The sequence below is a fragment of the Abramis brama genome (assembly GCF_963993115.1).
Source record: "Abramis brama genome assembly, chromosome: 3".
In the NCBI taxonomy this organism is placed as follows: domain Eukaryota; kingdom Metazoa; phylum Chordata; class Actinopteri; order Cypriniformes; family Leuciscidae; genus Abramis; species Abramis brama.
In genome coordinates this window covers 57,055,611-57,078,399 of record NC_139965.1, presented here as the reverse complement: position 1 = coordinate 57,078,399, position 22,789 = coordinate 57,055,611, and the positions used below count along the sequence as shown (strand labels likewise).

The 22,789-nt window shown below is 36.4% G+C and overlaps 1 protein-coding gene across 1 annotated transcript in view; it reads right to left on the bottom strand.

The window, feature by feature from the left end:
* The window catches only part of galnt18b (UDP-N-acetyl-alpha-D-galactosamine:polypeptide N-acetylgalactosaminyltransferase 18b), a 132,621-nt gene that overhangs the window by 68,298 nt on the left and 41,534 nt on the right, over positions 1–22,789 (bottom strand). Inside the window, exons 2-3 of the mRNA XM_084107830.1 lie at positions 8,190–8,385; positions 3,479–3,645 (exon numbers count right to left, since the gene is read on the bottom strand). Coding sequence (XP_083963956.1) covers positions 3,479–3,645; positions 8,190–8,385 — 363 coding nt within the window. The remainder of the gene's footprint in view (positions 1–3,478; positions 3,646–8,189; positions 8,386–22,789) is intronic.

Here is a 22,789-nt window from a genome sequence, read left to right as displayed (position 1 = left end):
TATGGGTTTGTTTTTAAAAACTGGAACGTCTTTGTGTTTGGATTTCTTTTCGGTTACAGGGAAAGTCTTGTACAAAGCTTGTGTTTTGGTTTTTAACAAGAAGATTTTAGATGACAAAGTGGATACACCATGGCGTTCTTTCTTAAAATTAGATGATAATGTTAAGCCTGAATGGCGAGTTTTGTATAAGCCACCGTTAACGAAGAGAGTAGGAGATATGCAATGGAAAGTGCTCCATGGAACAATAGCTGTCAATGCTTTTATTTCTGTTTTAAATCCTGAGGTGAGCTCTGAATGTCCTTTTTGTTTTAAAAGAGAGACTGTTTTTCATGCTTTCATGGAGTGCTCTAGATTAAAGCCCTTATTTGATGTATTAAGAAATCTTTTTGATGCTTTTAATGAAACTTTTTCCAAGGAAATATTTGTTTTGGGCGCAAAATATGTGCAGAAAAGACGAATTGATTGTCAATTAGTAAATTTTATCTTGGGTCAAGCTAAACTAGCTATTTATTCAAGTAGGAAAAATATGACTGAACAAAGGCCTGGACATAATGTTACTGTGTTGTTTCCAAATCTTATAAAGTCTAGAGTGTTGATTGATTTTAATTTTTATAAATCTATGGATGATCTTATTTCTTTTGAACTAAAATGGTGTAGCAAAGGAGCATTGTGAAGATGAATTATTTTTTACACATTTTCTGTAATTTTATTCTCTGTGATAATTTATACCTTTTATGTAGATTTGTAATAAAGAGCATTTAAATTAAAAAAAAAAAATTCTCTCTCTCTCTCTCTCTCTCTCTCTCTCTCTCTCTCTCTCTCTCTCTCTGATGATAAGGTGGTTATTCATCAGTCGTCAGCTGAAGAGGCAAAGAATTTCTGTCAGCTCATTCTCAGGTTTTGAGAAGAACGAGATTGAATTTTCTTTGGCCTTCACTGAAGGTTGACAGATTTTCTGTTGGTCTCACTGTTGACATAAAGTCTCATGTGTAAAGATAAAACTGTCAAAATTCACATGATTATTCCAGCTGAAAGAGTGGGCCACTGATGCTCAAAATGGTACAATTAGTGAAGAGTCACCTGGGTCGCTTTACTCTCTTTCTCTTCATGTCAGTCATTGTGTCTGCAGCACTATAATATAGTGTAAGCTGAACCCAGAAGTGGCTCTCACATTAGGAAGCAACGTCGAGAGATCCTCAACCTAAAGAACCAGGCAGCCTCTACAGAGCCGTGGGGGTGACGACAGCTAGAGGCGATAAGACCACCTATTCTAGCCGTGATGACGAAAGTAAATCAGTTTCAGCTGACACACTATGCCCTGACACACAGGATGGAATGACACTATATGTCAAAGACAGCATGCTTTTTTATGTTATTTTTTGGAAGAAGAAGATTTTTAGGGATAATGTATTCTTGCAGATAATATAATATTAATGAAATAAAAGGCCACTTAACTGTACTGTTAAGTATACTTTCATTCATGTTTACTAAACACACTTTTAAAAAATGCACTTTGTAGTTTTCAAATTAAAAGTTTTATATTAAAGTACATTGTGTTTAAATAATCTTTTGTCATGCTTTAAAGTATTATTGACTAATACTAAAGCACATGCAAAATACTTGATTATAATTTTAACTGTTTTGTGCTACTTGATATTTCATTTAAAGTACATTTTAGTACTTTATTACAGAAGTAATTATGAAATGACATATAATGATGTACTTAAGTCCTACTTAAGTGGGTCAAAACATCACTCTAAAGTTCAGCTAACTGCATTTAACTCTTTCCCGTTTATACATGTTGCCAGCCACTGCCAGAGTTTTTTATAATTTTCACAAAAGTTTCATGGCCCCCAGAATATTTTGTTGTATGAATATTTGAACATGCAATATATCAGAAGAAAAGACACTTTGCTTTTAAACAAACAAACAAACAAACAAAAAAAATAATAATAAAGTTTTATTCTAGTTTCATGCATTCTTTTTTTATAAACACTTGAATGTGGCTAAGTTTCATTAAAAAAAAGCAACATTTTGAGCAAAAAGCTGAGAAAATCACGTTTTTGTCAAAGACTACATCTGGATCATAATCAGAACGATAATCAAAACATATATGGAGTAGATTGAGTCCATCAACACCCCTAATGCTTGCACAGTCCTATAGCTCCTCCTGAATCCACATTTCATTTAGTAACATTAGGCAGTTTTGATTTATATGCTGTTTAAAGTTGATGATTGTGTTATTTTACATATGCATATGATAACACATGAAATCGCTTGTTTCTGCGTCTTTTTCGCACATGTTTTGATCAGAAGATTCAATACTCTTTCAGAAGATGCATCATAGCGCCCCCTATCGTAAAACAGTGAAAACACGGAAAGCCGCAAATTTTCCGTCAATGGCGGGGAAGCGTTTTTTCACAAATGGCGGAAATTTTCATCAATGGCAGGGGAAAAAGTGAATCTCACTATAAGAACCAATGTCTTTGCTGCTGACGTTCAATGATCCAAATCAACAATACGAATAAGCAAACCTGACTTTAGTTAAACATCACATTTGTGTTTCTTCTGTTTTTTTGGTTTTTTTATCGCATAAGAGTTATTCCTATTCTTCTGCCATCCAGAACGGCAGCACAGCTGAGAGGTTTGTTTGAGCTGCGCCCTCTACTGTACAAACGTGAATTTGCATTTCCTGCACCCTGAGGCTTATTCATTTCACTTTGGTGTGAAAGGGCCTTTACATTTGCCAAAAATGTCGCGTTTGGGAGTGTATGGATAAACATTAAAGTGAGTGGTGGTTGACCGGGTTTTTAACCACTGAAAGTAGAAGACAGCTGATATCATTTAGATATATTATATTACATTTAATATAACTCAGCTCATTGCTAAATTGTGAAATGACTTTCATAACATTGCTGAAATGAATACTTATTTCACACAATATTAACATAAAATAATTGGACAATTGATTAAAAAAAAAAAAAAAAAAAGATTGGTGGATATAATGCAACACGAAGCAAGAAACCTATGCTTTCTATTAAAGGCTAGCGGACAAATCCACTAAATGCTTTATTAGTCCAGAGCATGAGGCACATTGTGTCGGGGAAACAAAGCAATTCATCACGTTTCTTAGGTTTAATCTTTCTGTGGTAAATATTTCTCAGTTTTCAGCTGATTAGTATTCTTTCACCAATCACTTTAATCCAATGAGTAGAGCAGCTAATTAAGCAGACGGAAGGGTTAGATTAAAGACAGAATGTTGAGAAGCCATACAGCGCTAATAATTAAGACTATAAGCCCCACACTGAGAACTAGCTAGTCCAACACAAGAGAGAACTAAAAGGAAATGAATGTTGTTGCCGCAGCTTAAATTTCACTCTCACAGGAAGTAGTTACTGTACACCAATGCTTCTCATTAATGGCAAACATAATACAACCAACAAACATGTTAAGCGATTTGTGCTGTGTGTAAACCTACCGTTATTGCTGTTGTCATCTACCAGTACGATCTCTTTGAGCAGGTGGTGGGGGGTTCGGTTCATGGCCGAATGGATGGAGCGTAGGATGACAGAGAGCGCCTCATTCACAAAGATGAAGACTATACTAACCTGCGGGAGGTTGGACGGGTAAGACATGTTTTTGCACCTGCGGGAACAGATGAAACAAAAATGTTAATATGTGAAGGCATTTCCAAGAACAGGGAACAATTGGTGTCATGTTGGTTTTTAAAACACAAATTTAGTGATTAATAAAGCATTACTAAAATGATCCAAGCTACTAGCTGTATTTTTGGCCAGTCTCGCCTTAGAGGTCTTGACTTTCTCAAATGTATCCAACAATTAAAATTATTTATAATAACAATTTGAAATAATTTTGAAAATCTATTATTAAATAATCTAATTAATTTGACCATGCCTATCCATTCAAGTTATTTTAACTGGGGGTAACATGATCAATAATTTTAATAATTTTAATCATATTAATAATATTCCTTTATTTTATGGGAAATATAAGTTTATCAATAAGTACAATCGAGTATTTTGGTCCCAACTTACCCATTTTTAATATGTATACTTCTTAAAGGGATAGTTCACCCAAAAAAATTAAATAACCCCATGATTTACTCACCCCTCAAGCCGGTGTTTATGACATTCTTCTTTCAGACGAAATCAATCGGAGTTGTATTAAAACATTTCCTGACTAATCCAAGCTTTATAATGGGAGTGAATGGCTGGTGAAAATTGTAAGCACAAAAAAGTGCATCCATCCATTATAAAACTATTCCATGCGACTCCGGGGGGTTAATAAAGGCTTTCTGAAGCGAAGCCATGGGTTTTTGTAAGAAAAAATACATTTATAAATTTATAATCTAAATTAACGACTGTATGCATATTATTATTCGCGACCAGTACGTTTTGTTTTGCTCTTTCCTCTGAGCTTCCGCATTCGTCATTACGTCGTGTGTCGGGTCAGTGGTTTGTCTTCCACGGTAAATCGATGCGTACGACCATCTGCCAGAAGTTAATATGGGTATTTTCCTTACACAAACACATGGTTTAACTTCAGAAAGCCTTTATTAACCTCTTGGAGCCATATGGATTACTTTTATAATGGATGGATGCACTTTTTTGGGCTTAAAATTTTCACCAGCCGTTCACTCCTATTATAAAGCTTGGAAATTACATTAAATAAAAAATAATAATTTTCAATATAACTCAGATTGTATTCGTCTGAAAGAAGAATGTCATACACACCTAGGATGGCTTGAGGGTGAGTATTTCATCACTTCTGTATGTCCCAAATTTTAGTGACGGAGTTGCAGAACTGCAAACCTTATACAAAATGTATTTAAAAAATAAATACAACAGCCCATATAATATTTAGTTTGACCTCCTGAGGTTTACAATCAGCATTTTATTTCTTTGCTGACGAGAGTTTCAGGCCCTATTCTGTTTCCTTTACGTGGAAAACACAGTGAAACACAAATGAAAAAGTCAAAAGGCAATTAGAAAAACAAGACCTTTTTGGTAAATATAGAAAGTCTTTTACAATAATAGGCAATGTTTTGATGTTCTTGGCAGACTGGAGTTTATAACAAGTGGGTTTTCAACGTTTTCAGACCCAGGTACTCAATAGCAATTTGGCACCACAGAGAGAAAAGAACAGATGTGATCAGATGTGAAGGAGTTCTTTATGTTGCTGCCAGCAAGACACATCCAGTAATTACAGGCTATGGAGTAATTATGTTTTTCCACACACACCTCTTTCAAAGCCTGTCAAAATAGAGTCGGTTGGTGTAAACTGTATGTTGCCATGCTTTCAACGCATAACAGACTGAAAAAAACAGTTACAGAAACAGTACAGTATATATATATACAGACCCTTTCCAAAAAATTTGAATATCATGGAAAAGTTTATTTATTTTCATAATTCCGTTCAAAACGTTAAACTCCCATAGATTATAGATTCAGGGCCCACAACTTAAACGATTTCAAGTATTTAGTTGTTTATTTGTACATAATTTGGGCTTCCAGCTCATAAAACCCACGAAAACAGAATTTCAAAAAATTAGAATATTACATGAAATCACACAGTAATTACAGTGATACCATGGTCATTGAACCAGGTTTTGGTTCTTTTGGCAGTGTGGGCTGGTGCAAATCCTGCTGGAAAATGAAGGAAGCATCTCCATAAAGCTCGTCTGCTGAAGGAAGCATGAAGTGCTCTGAAAATGTCCTGGTAGACGGCTGCGTTGAGTGGACAGTACAGTGGACCAACACCAGCCGATGACATGGCTCCCCAAACCAACACAGACTGTGGAAACTTCACACTGGACTTCAAGCATCTTGGATTGTGTGCCTCTCCATTCTTCCTCCAGACTCTGGGACCTTGGTTTCCAAATGAGATGCAAAATTTGCTCTCATCAGAAAAGAGGACTTTGGTCCACTGTGCTTTATTAAATCCAGAGTCAACGCAGCCGTCTACCAGGACATTTTCAGAGCACTTCATGCTTCCTTCATTTTCCAGCAGGATTTGCACCAGCCCACACTGCCAAAAGAACCAAAACCTGGTTCAATGACCATGGTATCACTGTGTAATTACTGTGTGATTTCATGTAATATTCAAATTTTTTGAAATCCTGTTTTCGTGGGTTTTATGAGCTGGAAGCCCAAATTATGTACAAATAAACAACTAAATACTTGAAATCGTTTAAGTTGTGGGCCCTGAATCTATAATCTATGGAAGTTTAATGTTTTGAATGGAATTATGGAAATAAATGAACTTTCCCCTGATATTCTAATTTTTTGGAAAGGGTCTGTATATATATATCATACACAAAGTAGTGGCCAAAAGTTATGTCCAGCCTAGGAAATTTGACATCTTCACCTTTTATTTAAATAAATATTATTAAAAATATAGATTTTGTAAGCATACTGCGTAGCTGTATCACGTACAGGCTTACACACAATGACGAGAGAGATGGATCAGTTTAAACAGGTGAGTTTATTAGTGAAGCAGCAGGAACGCAGTCGAATTCACAGGTAAGATGATCAATATACTGTAGCGAGAAGTGCATCTCTGGTAGTCTTGATAGTAATGTTGACCGTGTCCTACAGGTTTACTGATCACACACACACACACACAAGGGAGAAGACGAGGAATGACTGGATGACATGACCGCGGTTACAACTGTAGTAGAGTATCACATGACGTTCTAGCAGGTAATTAGCAAGGTAAGTGAGTCTGTTGAATAAGACAACCCAGAGAAAGTCTGAGGTTGTGTGTGTGCTACTTATAGTGCTGGTGATGAGGGCAGGTGTGTGTCAGGTGTGTGTGATTAATTCACCAGTGTGGGAGGGAGAGCCTGGCGTGATCGTGAGAAGTTGTGCTTGGGGTCTGTTGTTTTATTTGTGATAATGCAATGAAACATGCCAAATTGTGCGGACATAATTGTTCACCAGGCTGTCATACAAAGAAATTATGCACACAGGCAAAAACAAGAGAGAACCAATTAAATATTAATAACTGCTGTAGTCAATGTATTTTTTTTTTTTCTGTGAGTTTTTTGTTTTTCTATGCATTTGTATGTATAGTAAAAATAAAACCTGTAGCTGTAGTTTGCATTTTTTTTTAAGATAAATAACTTAACCTAGTTTTGTGCTTTGTTTTTCCTTCATATATGAAATATTTTAAAAATATTAAATATTTTGACCGTTTAATCGACCTTGTAGCAAACAAATATCCCCTCCGGACATACTGTCTCTGTATGTGAACTGTACATGAAAAAATGATTAATAATAATTTTCTTATCTATTGGCAATTGTTTTTAAGCATTAACATAATTTTATTAAAGTTTTCCAGTAAATATTTGCAGGACATCTGCTGACTGCAACTATAGATTTGTTGTGCTCAACAATCACATCGGTTTGCACAGGCATTTGCTGCGACAGTGAGTAAAGGCCCGATATATTTCAAGCAACAAAATCAGGAAAAAACGAAGTTCGTTTGGACTTGGTTTCTGGAGTTCACAACAGCTTTTCTAAAGCAAACTTTCTGGAAAAGTTTGCTCTGATTAGAAAACACCTTCGAACTACATCTGGTCCATGCCAATGATGTAATAGGTGGGTGTGGCTCTGAGGCTCCGCCTTCTTTAACATGGAAATCTTCTCCGGTTCATCTCTTCTGTTCAGTCCGTCGAGGTCAGACGTCCACGAGTGAAAACATAAACACTGGAGAGCTGCTTTATAGTAGAAATCGAAGTGTAATTCTAATGGAAAGAAACACTGGCCCTGTTTTTTCATATTCAACACTGTAAAGCTGTTTGGTTTAAAGCAAACTACTGTTTACATTGCTATATAAATAAACGTGATGTGACTTTACTTTACTGGAGTACTGAATTGCAGAGCTGGTTCAAACATCCAAATGGCTATGATCCGATGCTTTCTTAGCTGCTGTTTTCTCACTGTCATTTTAGCTGTGTTTTTATTTTGTTATTAAGAGGAAAGCGCGCAGCACATAATTACATATTTATCTAAACGCTGCTCTCAGCCGTGTGAGCGGCGTTGGGATGTTCGCCAACAGTATGTCGCTGCAAAAGTATTTCAAACTTCTTTTTACGCCTAAACAAAGAACGAAAAAGAACTTCAAGACAGACAGGTTGTCTTAAGTCTTGACTGCAATACACTCACCCATTAGGCCTGTAGTCTGGGATGGGTCTGTCCATGGAGAGGCGGTCGCTGAGATAACCGTTGTAGCCGTAATACTGAAACATCTTGAGGGCCACTCGACGGCTCTCTGGTCCCAGATCCTGGCCCCAGTGGTTGAACAAGGACGAGTCGGCAAAAGATCGATCTTCTTGATTGTCATCTCCTTTCAGCGGGGACTCTGTGAGGGTCAGACAGAGAGATGGTTGGCATTCCCCTGATAGTCAAACATGTCAGAGTCTATAAAAGGAAAATAACACTGAGTCCATTTACATGCACAGTCTTACACCGATTGTGCTCAACAAACCGTCAACGTGTTTCAATGCCTTCACTGGTGGTTAAACCCTTTATGGAGAAAGAAGTATGCTTAGTATTAAAATCATAAATGTATCATTAAAAAAAAAAACTGTACAAATAATATAACATTAATGAAATAAAAAGGCCATTTAAGTGTACTTAAAGAGAGTGCACTTTCATGGCTGTTTCTTAACACACTTAAGTACATTTTTAAATAGTGCATATTTTAATAATGTCAAATTAAAAGTTTTATCTAAGGTACACTTATTTTGATGTGTTGACTACTAAAGCACATGTAAAGTACTTGGTTATAATTTGAAATGTAGTGTGTTATTCAGTATTCAGTTTTAAAAGTATGCTAAAGTGCACTTTTTCTTTTTGAAAGAAAATTCAAAATCCATTCAACACACATAGATTTTTTGCTCATTACTCTGTTTTCTTTTCACTTTGATGTAAACACAAGTGCTGGGGGATTCTTTCATTCTACCATCTTTCTAAACTGGAGGTTGAGATTGGTTCAAACCAGTGTCTAAGAATCACATCTGTTGGTTTTGTTGTTTTCATTGTGTATGTTCGTGTTTCTTTCTAGTTATCTCCCCCATGCTACTGATGGCTGGTTTGTGGCTTAAGGGGCATAACTTACACACCTCTCTCTTTATATCGTTCTCAATTTTTCTAGTTTTTATTTGGTGATATAATAAATATTTATTTTTAATTTGACCCAGCTTGTTTTCAACTCTGTATTTACAGGGCATGACACTGTTAATGATCATTGAAGTCTCTAAATTTAACTAATCTGGACAGTCATACTACTTTGTTGTGCTTTAAAAAACAAACAAAAAAAAACATATATTAGGGATGCACCGATATGAAAATTTTGTCTGATACCGATAACCAATAATTATTTATATTTGAAAGCCGATAACTGATCATATTTCGAGCAATTCAAAACCATCAGGGCAAACAGTGTGCATCTGAAGTGTCTCAGCTGTAGGAAATAATCCATTATTTATCAGCTGTAATATATCGGCCAAATGTTCTTATCGGGCCAATAAAGATAACATAAGAAATTTACATATATTGGCCGATACCAATATGGTGGCCAATATATCGTGCATATATATACACACACACACACACACACACACACACATCCTACTTACATATTGTGTGGTAACAACTCTAAAATATTGTATGCTGCCCCCATCCTATATAAATTTTTGAACAAATCCTAAACCCTCTGTTTTTTAAATAAATAAATAAATAAAACTTAATTTCAGTGTGGTCACAGACTTTTGTAAAGCACTGTACATTTATAGCTTCATTGACACATTGAAGGTAATATTTACAAAGTGCCAATCCAGTGCAGAAGTAACCATCCCTAGAGTATAATAGAATAACTGCTGCAAAAGAACAATGATTTGAAAACCTGAAAGACAAAATAATCTACATGAAAATGGAAATAAAATCTCAGGAGAACATTATATTGAGGGAAAACAATGTTCCACAGAAACAATATCCTTACATAACGCTCCCATTGTGAATTTGCGTATCAATGTCACTTTGATTGACCTTTGTGTTTGACTGTCAGTTGCGACCTTTCCATGTCTAGCAGCACTAACCACACACTAACATGCAACAGTTTATAGATATCAAATAGAAATCAGAGCTGCATAAATACCAATATTTAATTTACACCAACTATATTAAAAACAAATAATTACACATTTAACTGCCACTATTATTCTATTTTATAAGTTCCTAATTTGTTTTGGAGATCTCCTACCATAGATTTACATTCATCCAAGGTAAGAAACATTTTTTTTACCTCATAATATACATTGTGCATCAGGGTGTGACGAGACACTTAACTCACAAGACGAGACGAGACACGAGATTGGGTTCACGAGAACGAGAAGAGACGATATTTTTGCACAATATTTTATAGAAATCCTCAATGACAAAATTCATGACTGGAAAAATAGTCTGCAGGTGCATTTTAAAATGTTTTAACTAATAATCTTGTAATGAATTTCATTTCAGTTCTACTTTGAGTATGAATTATCAGATGCATTGAAATACAACAATATACAAGCACTGTAAAAGGTTTTGCCACAAACTCAACTGACTGGCTTCTCTCCTGTATGATTTCACATGAGTCTCTTCAGACCTTACTATACATGAATATCAGTCACGTGACCTCTTACGTCATCCGCTCTTTTTCCAGTTGACTGCCGCCATCTTGAGTACCTACCGAGTACTGTCTATGGTACTGACAAACCTATTATCTCAAGTCTTGTTAGAAAACAAACAAAAAAATAACTATTCTTGAAACATTATTTGAATTCTTTTCAAAAAATGATTGTATGGAATAGAATAGCTCCTGCAGCAGGTGCATTAGCACAACAGGTAGCATAAAGCTACATGACACAATTTAATTGATTAATATTACACTTTTACTTTAAGCTCACTTTAAAACACCATCGAGTATTTGTATCATATTCCGGTCGCGGTTTAAAATGGTTTCAAGACAAAAAAATATTTTGAAATATGTTATATTTAACATTTTATATGAAGCTATGGGCTATCCTTACCTAGCATGCATACTGTAAACATTCTTTATTCATATGAAAATACCCCAATCGCACGAAAATCACACACAAATCACACACAAATCACATATACTTCAAACCATGCATTTATTAGCTTCTTGTTTCAGGTGAAGAGATGTTACTTTAGCTTTGTTATCACGGATGTCAGAATGAGGAAGTCACGCAGGACCGCGTCAGGCAGAACAGAAGCGTGATTTTTTTTTTTTTTCAAACCACTTCAGCGCAAATCAGGAAGAGGAGACAGATCTCGCTGCATTCCCTGTTTGAGCTCTTCAGATCGCATAATTCAGTGGAAAATGAATAGAAATGTTATTCTGTATGACGAAATATTTTACAAACATGTGATAATTAATCATTATTTCTCCAAAAATGCACACCATTGGACTAATAGCCCTGGCGGATACTGTATATTGCATGTATTTGAACACAAATAAACCGGAGAAGACGTGAATGAATGCTTTATGAGTGATGATTTCTATTCAAAATAACGAACGTTACAGATTTATGTTATGTTACATTTATGTTGTATTTATGTTACCGTGTTGTGAAAGCATAGCTAGCTAGTTCCTTTACGACTGACGTATCGATCTTGCCGAATCAGGTACTCAAGATGGCGGCAGACAAGTTTTAGAAGTGAGTGACGTCAGTGAGGAGACGTTGGTGACTTCATCTGATATTCATGTATACATGAATTATGAGCTTCCAGAACTTCTGATTGAGGCTGTGTGTGACCTCCTAATGGAACTCCTTTCCACAAATTGAACATAGAAATAAAAACAGTATAAATAACAGAAAAAAATATATATATTTTTCTTAGTCTTAAGTGCAAACAATAAGTGCAAGTGCAACCATAATCAAAGAACTGTAGCACACAGACTCTTTATTATTGTTGTGAAATTGCTGTTTCATTTTTGCTGTTTCATTCAAAGGCGGTGAGTTCGGAAAAAGGCCGGGAAGAGAGAAACGAGCGAGTGAGTTAGGCTGGTGCGTTTGTGTACAGTTGTTTGCGTTCCGATTAAAAGTTCAGAAACGGAGGCTCCCTTTTCTGACGTTCTTCAGACCTTAGAGTACTGTAAGAGCAGAGCAGACGTTTACAATACTTTACAATGGTTTTTATTTTATAAAAACAGCAAAATGACAGTGGAGGTGGCATATTATATGCTAATTTCACCCTCACGCTCTCCATCATGGCGATATCACGAGACAGCTTTTCACTCGACGAGAAATCTCGTCACATTTAGATCTCGTGGCACGAGGTCTCGTCACACCCCTACTCATTACTCAAATAGAAGTTCTAATGAAGATTCAGCCTCTCTAAACCCATACTTTGTGCAAGCCTACTCTGCTCTGATTGGTCAGACACCTCGGTCTGTTGTGACTGCTCTACTCTACTCTGATTGGTCAGATGGGCCAGTCTGTTGTGATTGGTCTACTCTGCTCTGATTGGTCAGACACCTCGGTCTGTTGTGACTGGTCTACTCTGCTCTGATTGGTCAGATGACCCAGTCTGTTGTGGTTGGTCTACTCTGCTCTGATTGGTCAGATGGCCCAGTCTGTTGTGGTTGGTCTACTCTACTCTGATTGTTCAGATGGCCCAGTCTGTTGTGACTGGTTTACTCTGCTCTGATTGATCAGATGGCCCAGTCTGTTGTGATTGGTCTACTCTGCTCTGATTGGTCAGATGGCCCAGTCTGTTGTGACTGGTTTACTCTGCTCTGATTGGTCAGATGGCCCAGTCTGTTGTGATTGGTCTACTCTGCTCTGATTGGTCAGATGGCCCAGTCTGTTGTGACTGGTTTACTCTGCTTTGATTGGTCAGATGGCCCAGTCTGTTGTGATTGGTCTACTCTGCTCTGATTGGTCAGATGGCCCAGTCTGTTGTGACTGGTTTACTCTGCTCTGATTGGTCAGATGGCCCAGTCTGTTGTGATTGGTCTACTCTGCTCTGAATTCAGCGCGTGTCGAAAACAAAACCTCCATTACCATATCTGAATTTCAACTCCAGAGGCTTCCTTAGCACTTGTACATTGATACGAACAGCAATGATAGCGTTGGGTTTTCCGTATCAATTCCAGTGCAAGTCCGCATCCTTTAGAAATGCAATCAAAGTGGATTCACAGTGCAGAAAACATCGTCTTCTCTACATGTCGACAAGACAAACCAAACTCTTCCAGGCCTCAGCTACAGCTACAGTCTTTGAGGGGCGGACAATCATAGGCTGGCATTATGCAAAATTGTTACATTGTTACGTGAGACTCATTTCAGGCCGTTCAGAATCGATTCTTTCTTTTAGGAGATAATAATTTTATTTGTCCTGTACTATTCACAACAACTACAACGATAACTATATTATCGCTCTCCATCGATGCATGATAACGTTCCATTTATGATAAGCGTGCTGCAGTTTTGTCGCCTGCCGCTTTAAATGCTCGAGCTCTTGAAGCAGGATGAATTCTGATTGGCTGTCAATGTTTTTATCATTCATCAGCTGGGAAAAAAAAAAATATTCTGAAAGTAATTCCAACGATGTTGTTTCTCTGTGCCAGTATAATTATACTTGTGGTGTGGCATCTGCTATTCTTTTACATTTAGAATGATTTTTAGAACTGTATCTTTATCTTTATTGTTATAGTTATCATCCATGGTGTGAATGGCCTTTATACTCACACAGGCCTCTTTTCACAACTCAAGTCCCTATCTCAAATAATGTTCACACTCCTCCTTAAAAACATCCCTTCTACAATATTTCAGGCTGTGGGAACTGATCGCAAGAGGATAGATTGAATGGGGAAGTGGCATTGTTGGGAGCAACAGCATTGCAACCTGGACCTGTGTGAAATCATGACTACAGAGTCCCCAGTCAGAAAACTGATACTGAAGGGGTCAGTCTGGATCACTGACGGAATCAAATAAGGCTCTGTTGGATACACCCACCCAAACCAAAGAGTATAGAAGTACCAAGAGGCGAAACTCAATAGAACGTTCCATTGCAACAAACTCACCCATGCGCAGAGCTGCAGCTCCGCCATCTTGGACTGAACGCAACACAGCTGTCATAGAATTGAACGATACCGGTTCAAATTCAAAAGCGGTTAAATTAACTAAAAAGTAGTTTCTAGTTTTTAATATCTCTAGAGCAGACATATCCCATGTCTCCCGGAAGATCCGGGAGTCTCCCGCATATTGATAGCGGCTCCCTGATGCCCGCAAATTAGCTAAAATCACCCGGAATCTAAAGCGAGCGAGCAAGAGCGCGCAGCTCCAAACCGTGTAACGTTAGAGCACACGGCAGAAAGGGTGAGGAAGCGAAATATCAACATATCAACCTAAAATGTGGAACACAATTTGTTCAGATTTTTTGCTTTCATTTTCATGCAGTTCTAGAGTAAAATATATTTTGTAATATATATATTTATATAAAATATAAATAATTATATTTTAAATTTGTACATTTTAATAAACTCAAACTTGCATAACTTTTTTCTGTTTCACTTTCATAATTTATTTCACTTCAACAATAATCTGACAAATTAAAACAAGACCAACCATAGGTCTAAATTCCAAAGCATTCTTGAATTACAACCATTTAAGTTTGGATAGTGATTTTCATGTTTATGCGAAAAAAAGGTGACACTAGTTAAAGGGTTAATTTAGTGATAACAATGAATTAATAAAGCGGTCATTTGCCAGGTTAGGTTCATATCTCTGAAAGTATGCGATTTAAAAAGCCCATTTCGAGTCTTGACAATTTCGACCAAATACATAACATTAGCAAACTGTTACTGCGGTTATGGGATAGCTTACATTAACGTTACAGCACCTGTTATCGTTGACGTTAGATCACTTTAAAGTTAATAAAAACCTTTTCTACTTTACCTCTCTGGATCTTTGGGGAATCTATGAAATGCTAGTTGATTGTTTGTACACTGGTAGTTGTTGCAGTTGATGGCAGAACACTGTTTTCTTTGTTTCCAATTATTTCCAGACATAATGTTAATGCTGTACAGTAGTTGTGCTAACGGTAAAGCCGTTGGTTCAGTCCAAAATGGCGGCCGCGCTACCGAAGCGCCACCTAGTGGCTGTTGTCAAAACTGCAACGGAGTTTCGCCTCTTGTTACTTCTATACTCTTTGCCCAAACGGCAGCTCTGAATAAACACTGGAGCTGTGCTGCTAACACGCCACAGACTGCAGCGTGTTTTAAGCACTAGTGCAGGAATGTGATTTATTGGACCCTGTGCACAAACACGCAGCATCTGACTGCTGAGATGGAATATCAATATTCTGTATTTCTGCTTGCTGATTGAAAATGAATTCTGTTTCATGTATTTCAATTTTCCATATTAAGGCCTTTTGATATAATTCTCTTAAGACATTATAAAAGGGATCTCAAAATCAATCTCAAATGACCTGGGGATGCAAGGCAGGGGGTGTTCTCAACAAATACAAGTGGTTTTACAACCATGAATTGAACTATATGCAGCTATTTCTGGAGTTATAGTTGTTGATACATGGACAGGCCTTTTTCAAACATAACAAATGCAGAAAATTAAAAATTATTTGTAGCTACTCTATCCTGGGGGCCAAAGGTTTAAGACCCCTGAAGGTTGTATACTAGCACTTAGATACCAGTTCCACAATCCTATTATCCCTTGTGAAAAAGAAGATGACTTTATCATACTTTTAAGAGTACTTGGTTTCACTTTATGTTAATTGTCCCTTTAACACATTAAAGTGAAAGTTACAGTCACAGTAAAATTACCGAGCACATTACAGAAATAATACTTAAAAATAACACACATTAGTGCAAACTGAATGTAATGTTATCAGACACTTAACTGCATGTTATTTCCAATTAAATGAAAATAGTTTAATAGTTTAAATCTATATAAAATGTGATTATTTGAACTAAAGAGTGATGTTTGACCCATTTAAGGTGCAGTAAGCGATTTCTGAGAAATGCTGTTGATATTTAAAATCAGCACAAACAAACACACCCCTCCCTTCATTGCTCCACCCCTAAAATACACAAACACTCAATGCAAGAGTGGATGTGTCTTTATGTCAGCCATCTCTCTTTCTAAAGTCTTCAAATCTCCCTCTTGCTCATTCTCTCTCTCCATGGATGGACACGTCCCCTACACTGCTGATTGGCTATGGCTGATGGTGCTAGGTTCGATTCACTTTCAACAGCATTTCTCAGAAATCACTTACTGCACCTTAAAGTAGGACTTATGTATATCTTTATATGTAATTGAATAATTATATTGCCTTCGGAAAATGATTAGAGTGTACTGCTGAATGTAATGACAAGTATTTATGGTAAACAAAAATATACTTTAATGTCATTTCTATTTAAACTTGTATGTCATGTATTTAAATATATTTGTAATTACACATTTGAAATTGAACTTGAAATTAAGTACATTCAAAAATACCAAGAACTTCACATGTGCTTTAGTATATTAGTCAACATAAAATAAGTGTATACTTCTTTAAAGGATGACAAGATTATTGAAACAATGATTTGAAATGTACATCAAAGTACACTTTTTAAATGTAAGAAACAGTCATGAAAGTGCCCTCCAAGTACACTTAAGTAGCCTTTTATGTCATTATTATTATATTATTATTTTTAATAAACTTTTAAGATTTGAAGTGCACTAAGTGTTCATTCAAATACAATTAAGCGCACTTATTTTTCACAAGAGATAACTGCTTTGTAAGACACTGTGTGCTTGTCAACAGATCAGGGCTGTGTTTCCCAAAAGCATTGTGTGCCGAAGTTGATTGTAGAACAATCGCCACAAATGGTGTCTACAATCAACTTGGCTCGCAATGCTTTTGGGAAGCGCAATTCAATTCAGGAATAACAAAGGAGTACAATATACATCAATAAATGGCTCGCATTTAGGTGACACATAGCTAATTTATCTGAGCTCTCAAACTGGATGGTAACATCTGCTGCTATAATGTGCTGGCTAATAAAATGCGCAACTGTCATTTGGCAAATGTATGATTTGGCTATTTGTGCATTATTCTCTCAGCAGAGTAATTGCTTTGACAACCAAAATAATAGATGACAGGCCTTGTTCTGAGAAATATGCTATGTGCCATGAAACTAGAAGTAGCATGAACACAATGCCTTGTTAAAATGCTTTTCACCTGGATTGCAAATTTATTTTGGCAGTGTTTGGTGTAAAAGATGGACTAAATGGAGAAATGGTCATTTTAAAAGCAGTCTTTGCACACCGAGCATGAAACAAAAAAGCAATTTTGTTAGGCAGCTTTAATGATAGATACAAGCCACATTTTAGCATGTTTAGCCAATGCCTGATTCTTTCTGAAGGCTCTTAAAAGCACAAAATTCACTATTTGTCCCTGCCTTTCATGTCACAATGTTCATGACCAATCATAAATTTTAATAAAATATGATTTTATTATTTATTATTATTTGAATGATAATTTGGAATGGTGCTAAAATAGTCAAATAAACTATAAATGTACAAATGTATGAAATTGCCACATCAAATCATGTTGGCCAGAGCCTTTTTCGAAAGTTACAAGAACCTGCCAAAATAAAAAAAACTAATAAAAAAAAAACTTCATCAATTACTCACCCTCGTCGTGTCTCTTCAGAAGGCTTGGATTAAACTGTTTATAGATTTTTTTCTTTTTTCTTTTTTACAATCTCTATGAATGTTTTAAATCATCATATTTAGAGGTGAACATACTTTCAATGGGGGGACGGAAATCCATCAGATTTCATTCAAAACATGAAGATGAACAAAAGTCTTATGGTTTTATAGGTATTGATGAAAAAAAAAATATTTTTGAGTGAACTATCCCTTTAAAGGCCCACTGAAGTGCCTTGAAACGCGCAGCATTATTCAATGTGTTTACATAATTTCCACTGAAACAGGAAGACAGGAAGACATATTGAACAGCTCCTCCCCTTTTTTAGAATAGCCAATAGCCTTTAATTTATGTCACAGTCCGGCCACTAACGGTAGTGACACTAACATCATTCGCCCCAATGGAATGCATATTTACACTCTCTGAATTGTTCCCTGTGCCATTCACCATAGAAAATAGTAAATGTGTGAACAAGTGACTGATTTCAGCCACAGCTTCAGCGTCTCTTTATAATGTAGGGGGCAGGGCTTCAGAATCTACACTGAAAAAAACCCCAATAAGTAAAATGTACTTAATTTTTCTTTGGCAAATTTTTGCACACATATTTTTAAGTAAATTTCACATATGGAATTAAGTAAACTCTACTTAACTAAGTTAAGTAAAGTTAACTAAGTTAAGTTAACAAAGAAATATGTAATTTGAACTTGGCCAGTAAAAGGTTGAGTAATGTCTATTTAGTTGAAGTTTCCTTTGCAATACATTTCACTTAAACAATATAACATTGAATTAAACCACATTTTTAAAATATATGCTTTACTTAGACACATCTAACTAAATAATACAATAGACATTGTGTGAGACTCCATATCTACATATCAGAAGTAGCGGCACCTAAACACAGAGACCTCAATACTTGGTACACAATATACAATGACGGTAACATTTGATGGATTGTTTTTGTGTATGAATGAGCCATTTTGAGTGCCATTTCATAAAATGTCAAGTTACTAATCCTAACAACAAAAGCAATGATAAAACAGTGTAAATACAGCTGGAAAACAGTGAAAAATCAACCTCATTAATTATTCAAGGCCCAGTGCATGATGGGAACTTCAGTATCAGAAAAGTTTATAAATTTTATAACATTGATATTTACGCTTTAATTTCTACATGCTTGAATTGAGTACCAATATAGAATTTACTTAGTTTTTTTTTATTATTATTCTTGCCTGAACTAACTTTTTCATGTAGAAATTACATTGGATTTTTCTGTAGTATTTACTTCACCACAAAATATTTTTTTATCAGTGTAGAGATCATTTTGATTGGACAGAAAATCTGGTTAGAAGCTGAAGTGCAGAGTGATGTCATCAAAATCATGGATTCATATTGGCGGAAGTTAGAGTGAATGCTTGTATCTTCTAAATGGCATTGTTTTTGGAGCACACTAGACTATAGATAACAGTAAGACTAACATATTCTAACAAACATTTTTTGATGGTGACATTAAATGAGAATATTTTAATAATGACACGATCATAAGCATACACATCCCCGTAATATGTGCCTGAGGGTCAGTGATGTGACAGTATGTCTGGCTATTAATTAGAAACCACGCTGGTACGGTCAGGGGTGGCTTTAGTAGACTTCGTAACCTAGGCAACATCTAGTGGCTCAGTCTGCTCAGCATGTTGTCCCAACGGCTCTTTGTTGATAGAGGAATTCAGTCCGCAAGCATGCAGGCCAGCTATCAGAGCCTTTCTACTCAACAAAAGAGACAAAGGGCTTCAAGTAATGGAAGTCCTTTCACAGATATTAAACGCAGCTCTGAGAAATGGCAGAATTTCATAAGCAGTCTGAGAATGACCCTATATCAGTGTGTGCTGGGCGCATCACAGCAAGTACACATGAAAAGGTCAGGAGTTCTGCCGCAGCCAATATGCTGCATGACAGCGATGAATTCTTGAGGATAAAATCAACGTTAAATGGCTTTCACATCCCATTTCACTTCATAATGTAATGAAAATGGATCGTTTACTCTGGGGGGAAAAAAAGTAGGACAGGCTGTAGGTCAAGTTATGTGCTCGTTATTTGCTTTTATCGCCGCTTCATTGATTACATTAACGTTATGTTGTTAAATTACTGCATTCACTACTGGCATTTATTCTACAGGCTAAAATCAACCTACACTACTAGTCAAAAGTTTGGAATTATTAAGATTTTTTTTTTTTTTTTGAAACAAGTCTCCAATGCTCACCAAGGCTGAATTTATTTGATCAAAACTACAGTAAAAACTATTGTAAAAAATATTGTGAAATATTATTACAATTCCAAATGACTTTTTTCTCTTTTAACATATTTTAAAGGGGTGGTTGATTATGATTGGTCTTTTCTAACTTTAGTTAGTGTGTAATGTTGCTGTTTGAGCATAAACAACATCTGCAAAGTTACAATGCTCAAAGTTCATAGCAAAGGGAGATATTTGCTTTTAAAGAAATTGCTTTTTAAGGACTACAACAAACGGCTGGTAGGGACTACACGACATTCCTCCCGGGTTAGTGACATCACGAACCCTAAAATTTACATAAACCCCGCCCCTGGAACGCGATTTTTAGATCATGACAGAATATGCTAATCAATGACTAGACGATAACTACACATCAGCTACATAAATTCATCAACTAACCATTCAGAAACGTTCTGTTGCTTCTACATGTTGTCACTTCTTCTTGAGTCTCTCCATCATTGTCTGACTCCGGTTTGAACATAAAAGGCTAAAAGTGTTTGAAATTTTCAGTGCATGTCTGTGTGAGGTAAAAGGACACAAGCTGCTAAAGCTCCGTACGGGACTTGCTACTGTCAATACACACGACACGCTGCTGTGAGCAAGTGAGACATTCTGCTGCTGTACAATATAGCATACATGCAGATCTATACAGGTGGAGCTGGGGAAGGTGGAGGGTTTCTGAAAGTGTGCTGCACTAAATGCTAACCAGTATTTGAAGGTTCAGCAGCGAGTTCATTGGCTACTGATACAGCAGGAGCCAATGAGCTATGGCCTATAGAGAATGATGTGATTGCAAGCAGTTTGAGTTAATGACCTAACAGCTTGTGCCATCTAGAACTTTGTATTTCAGTATATTCTTCAAACACAAAAGTGTAAAAATATAATAATAATAAATAAAATAAAAACATATCTTGACATATACTTGCACTGTGATGTAAAATGAGTCACTCTCTATTAATTGTCTTTGTTTAGTATTTAGTATTTCAAGACACTTTATATAAAGAGGCTCAAAAACTACTAGTACAGTTATATAAGATGTTGGTCATGCCATCCACCTCCCAGAACGCACATCCTTGATCCTCAGATAAACAGAGTCCAGCCCTTCCTGAAGAAGGCGGGACACAGGCACTGAACGAGGCCCAGAGGAAGCCAATGAAATGAATGTGACTTCCTGAATCAGAGTATGGAAACAATAAGAACCGTTTCACAGATGGAGGAAGAAAGTGTGTGAGACATAAATAAAAGAGGACAAAGAAAAAAAATACGAAATTAATATTTATAGATACTGTAGATCAAGGATAATTGCTGCAGGATGAAATTACACCACAGTGAAGGACCGGTTCATATCCGAGCTCCTGTGACTGCTCTGCGGTGTCAATCACATTTCCACACTGATGGCTTCTCTTGTTCTAGCAGGTTGTTAAGCCCCGGTGGCTCTAAACACATGCTCTCTGTGAAGTACATTATCAAACACGGTCAGGTAGGCTGAAACAAGATGAACTTCTACAAAAGGCCTCCTGCATAAAGAGACATGTCTGATGAATGGGTGCCTTCACACAAAAAATGTGCTCACAAAAGAAAAATCCATTGTTTTAAAAAAATCCTATTCCACACCTAAATACAATAAATCATATGAATTATATTAAACAGTGTTTTTTTTGTTTTTTGTTTTTTACTTCACAGTAATCCATTCAACTTTTATTTTTGTTTAGCTGGCCATAAATATCCATATATGTATATATAAGTGTCGTCTGAAATTTTCTTCTAGAATGATAATTTTTATCAAGCTCGTATATTTAAGTTCAGTAATTTCACTTAAATGACAATTAATAGGTAATTTTCATTGCCATTTAAATGAAATTACTGAATTTAAATATACGATCTTGATAAAAATTATCATTCTAGAATATATATATAAAATATATATATATATACAGTGAGGAAAATAAGTATTTGAACACCCTGCTATTTTGCAAGTTCTCCCACTTAGAAATCACGGAGGGGTCTGAAATTGTCATCGTAGGTGCATGTCCACTGTGAGAGACATAATCTAAAAAAAAAAATCCAGAAATCACAATGTATGATTTTTTAACTATTTATTTGTATGATACAGCTGCAAATAAGTATTTGAACACCTGAGAAAATCAATGTTAATATTTGGTACAGTAGCCTTTGTTTGCAATTACAGAGGTCAAACGTTTTCTGTAGTTTTTCACCAGGTTTGCACACACTGCAGGAGGGATTTTGGCCCACTCCTCCACACAGATCTTCTCTAGATCAGTCAGGTTTCTGGGCTGTCGCTGAGAAACACGGAGTTTGAGCTCCCTCCAAAGATTCTCTATTGGGCTTAGGTCTGGAGACTGGCTAGGCCACGCCAGAACCTTGATATGCTTCTTACAGAGCCACTCCTTGGTTATCCTGGCTGTGTGCTTCGGGTCATTGTCATGTTGGAAGACCCAGCCTCGACCCATCTTCAATGCTCTAACTGAGGGAAGGAGGTTGTTCCCCAAAATCTCGCAATACATGGCCCCGGTCATCCTCTCCTTAATACAGTGCAGTCGCCCTGTCCCATGTGCAGAAAAACACCCCCAAAGCATGATGCTACCACCCCCATGCTTCACAGTAGGGATGGTGTTCTTGGGATGGTACTCATCATTCTTCTTCCTCCAAACACGTTTAGTGGAATTATGACCAAAAAGTTCTATTTTGGTCTCATCTGACCACATGACTTTCTCCCATGACTCCTCTGGATCAT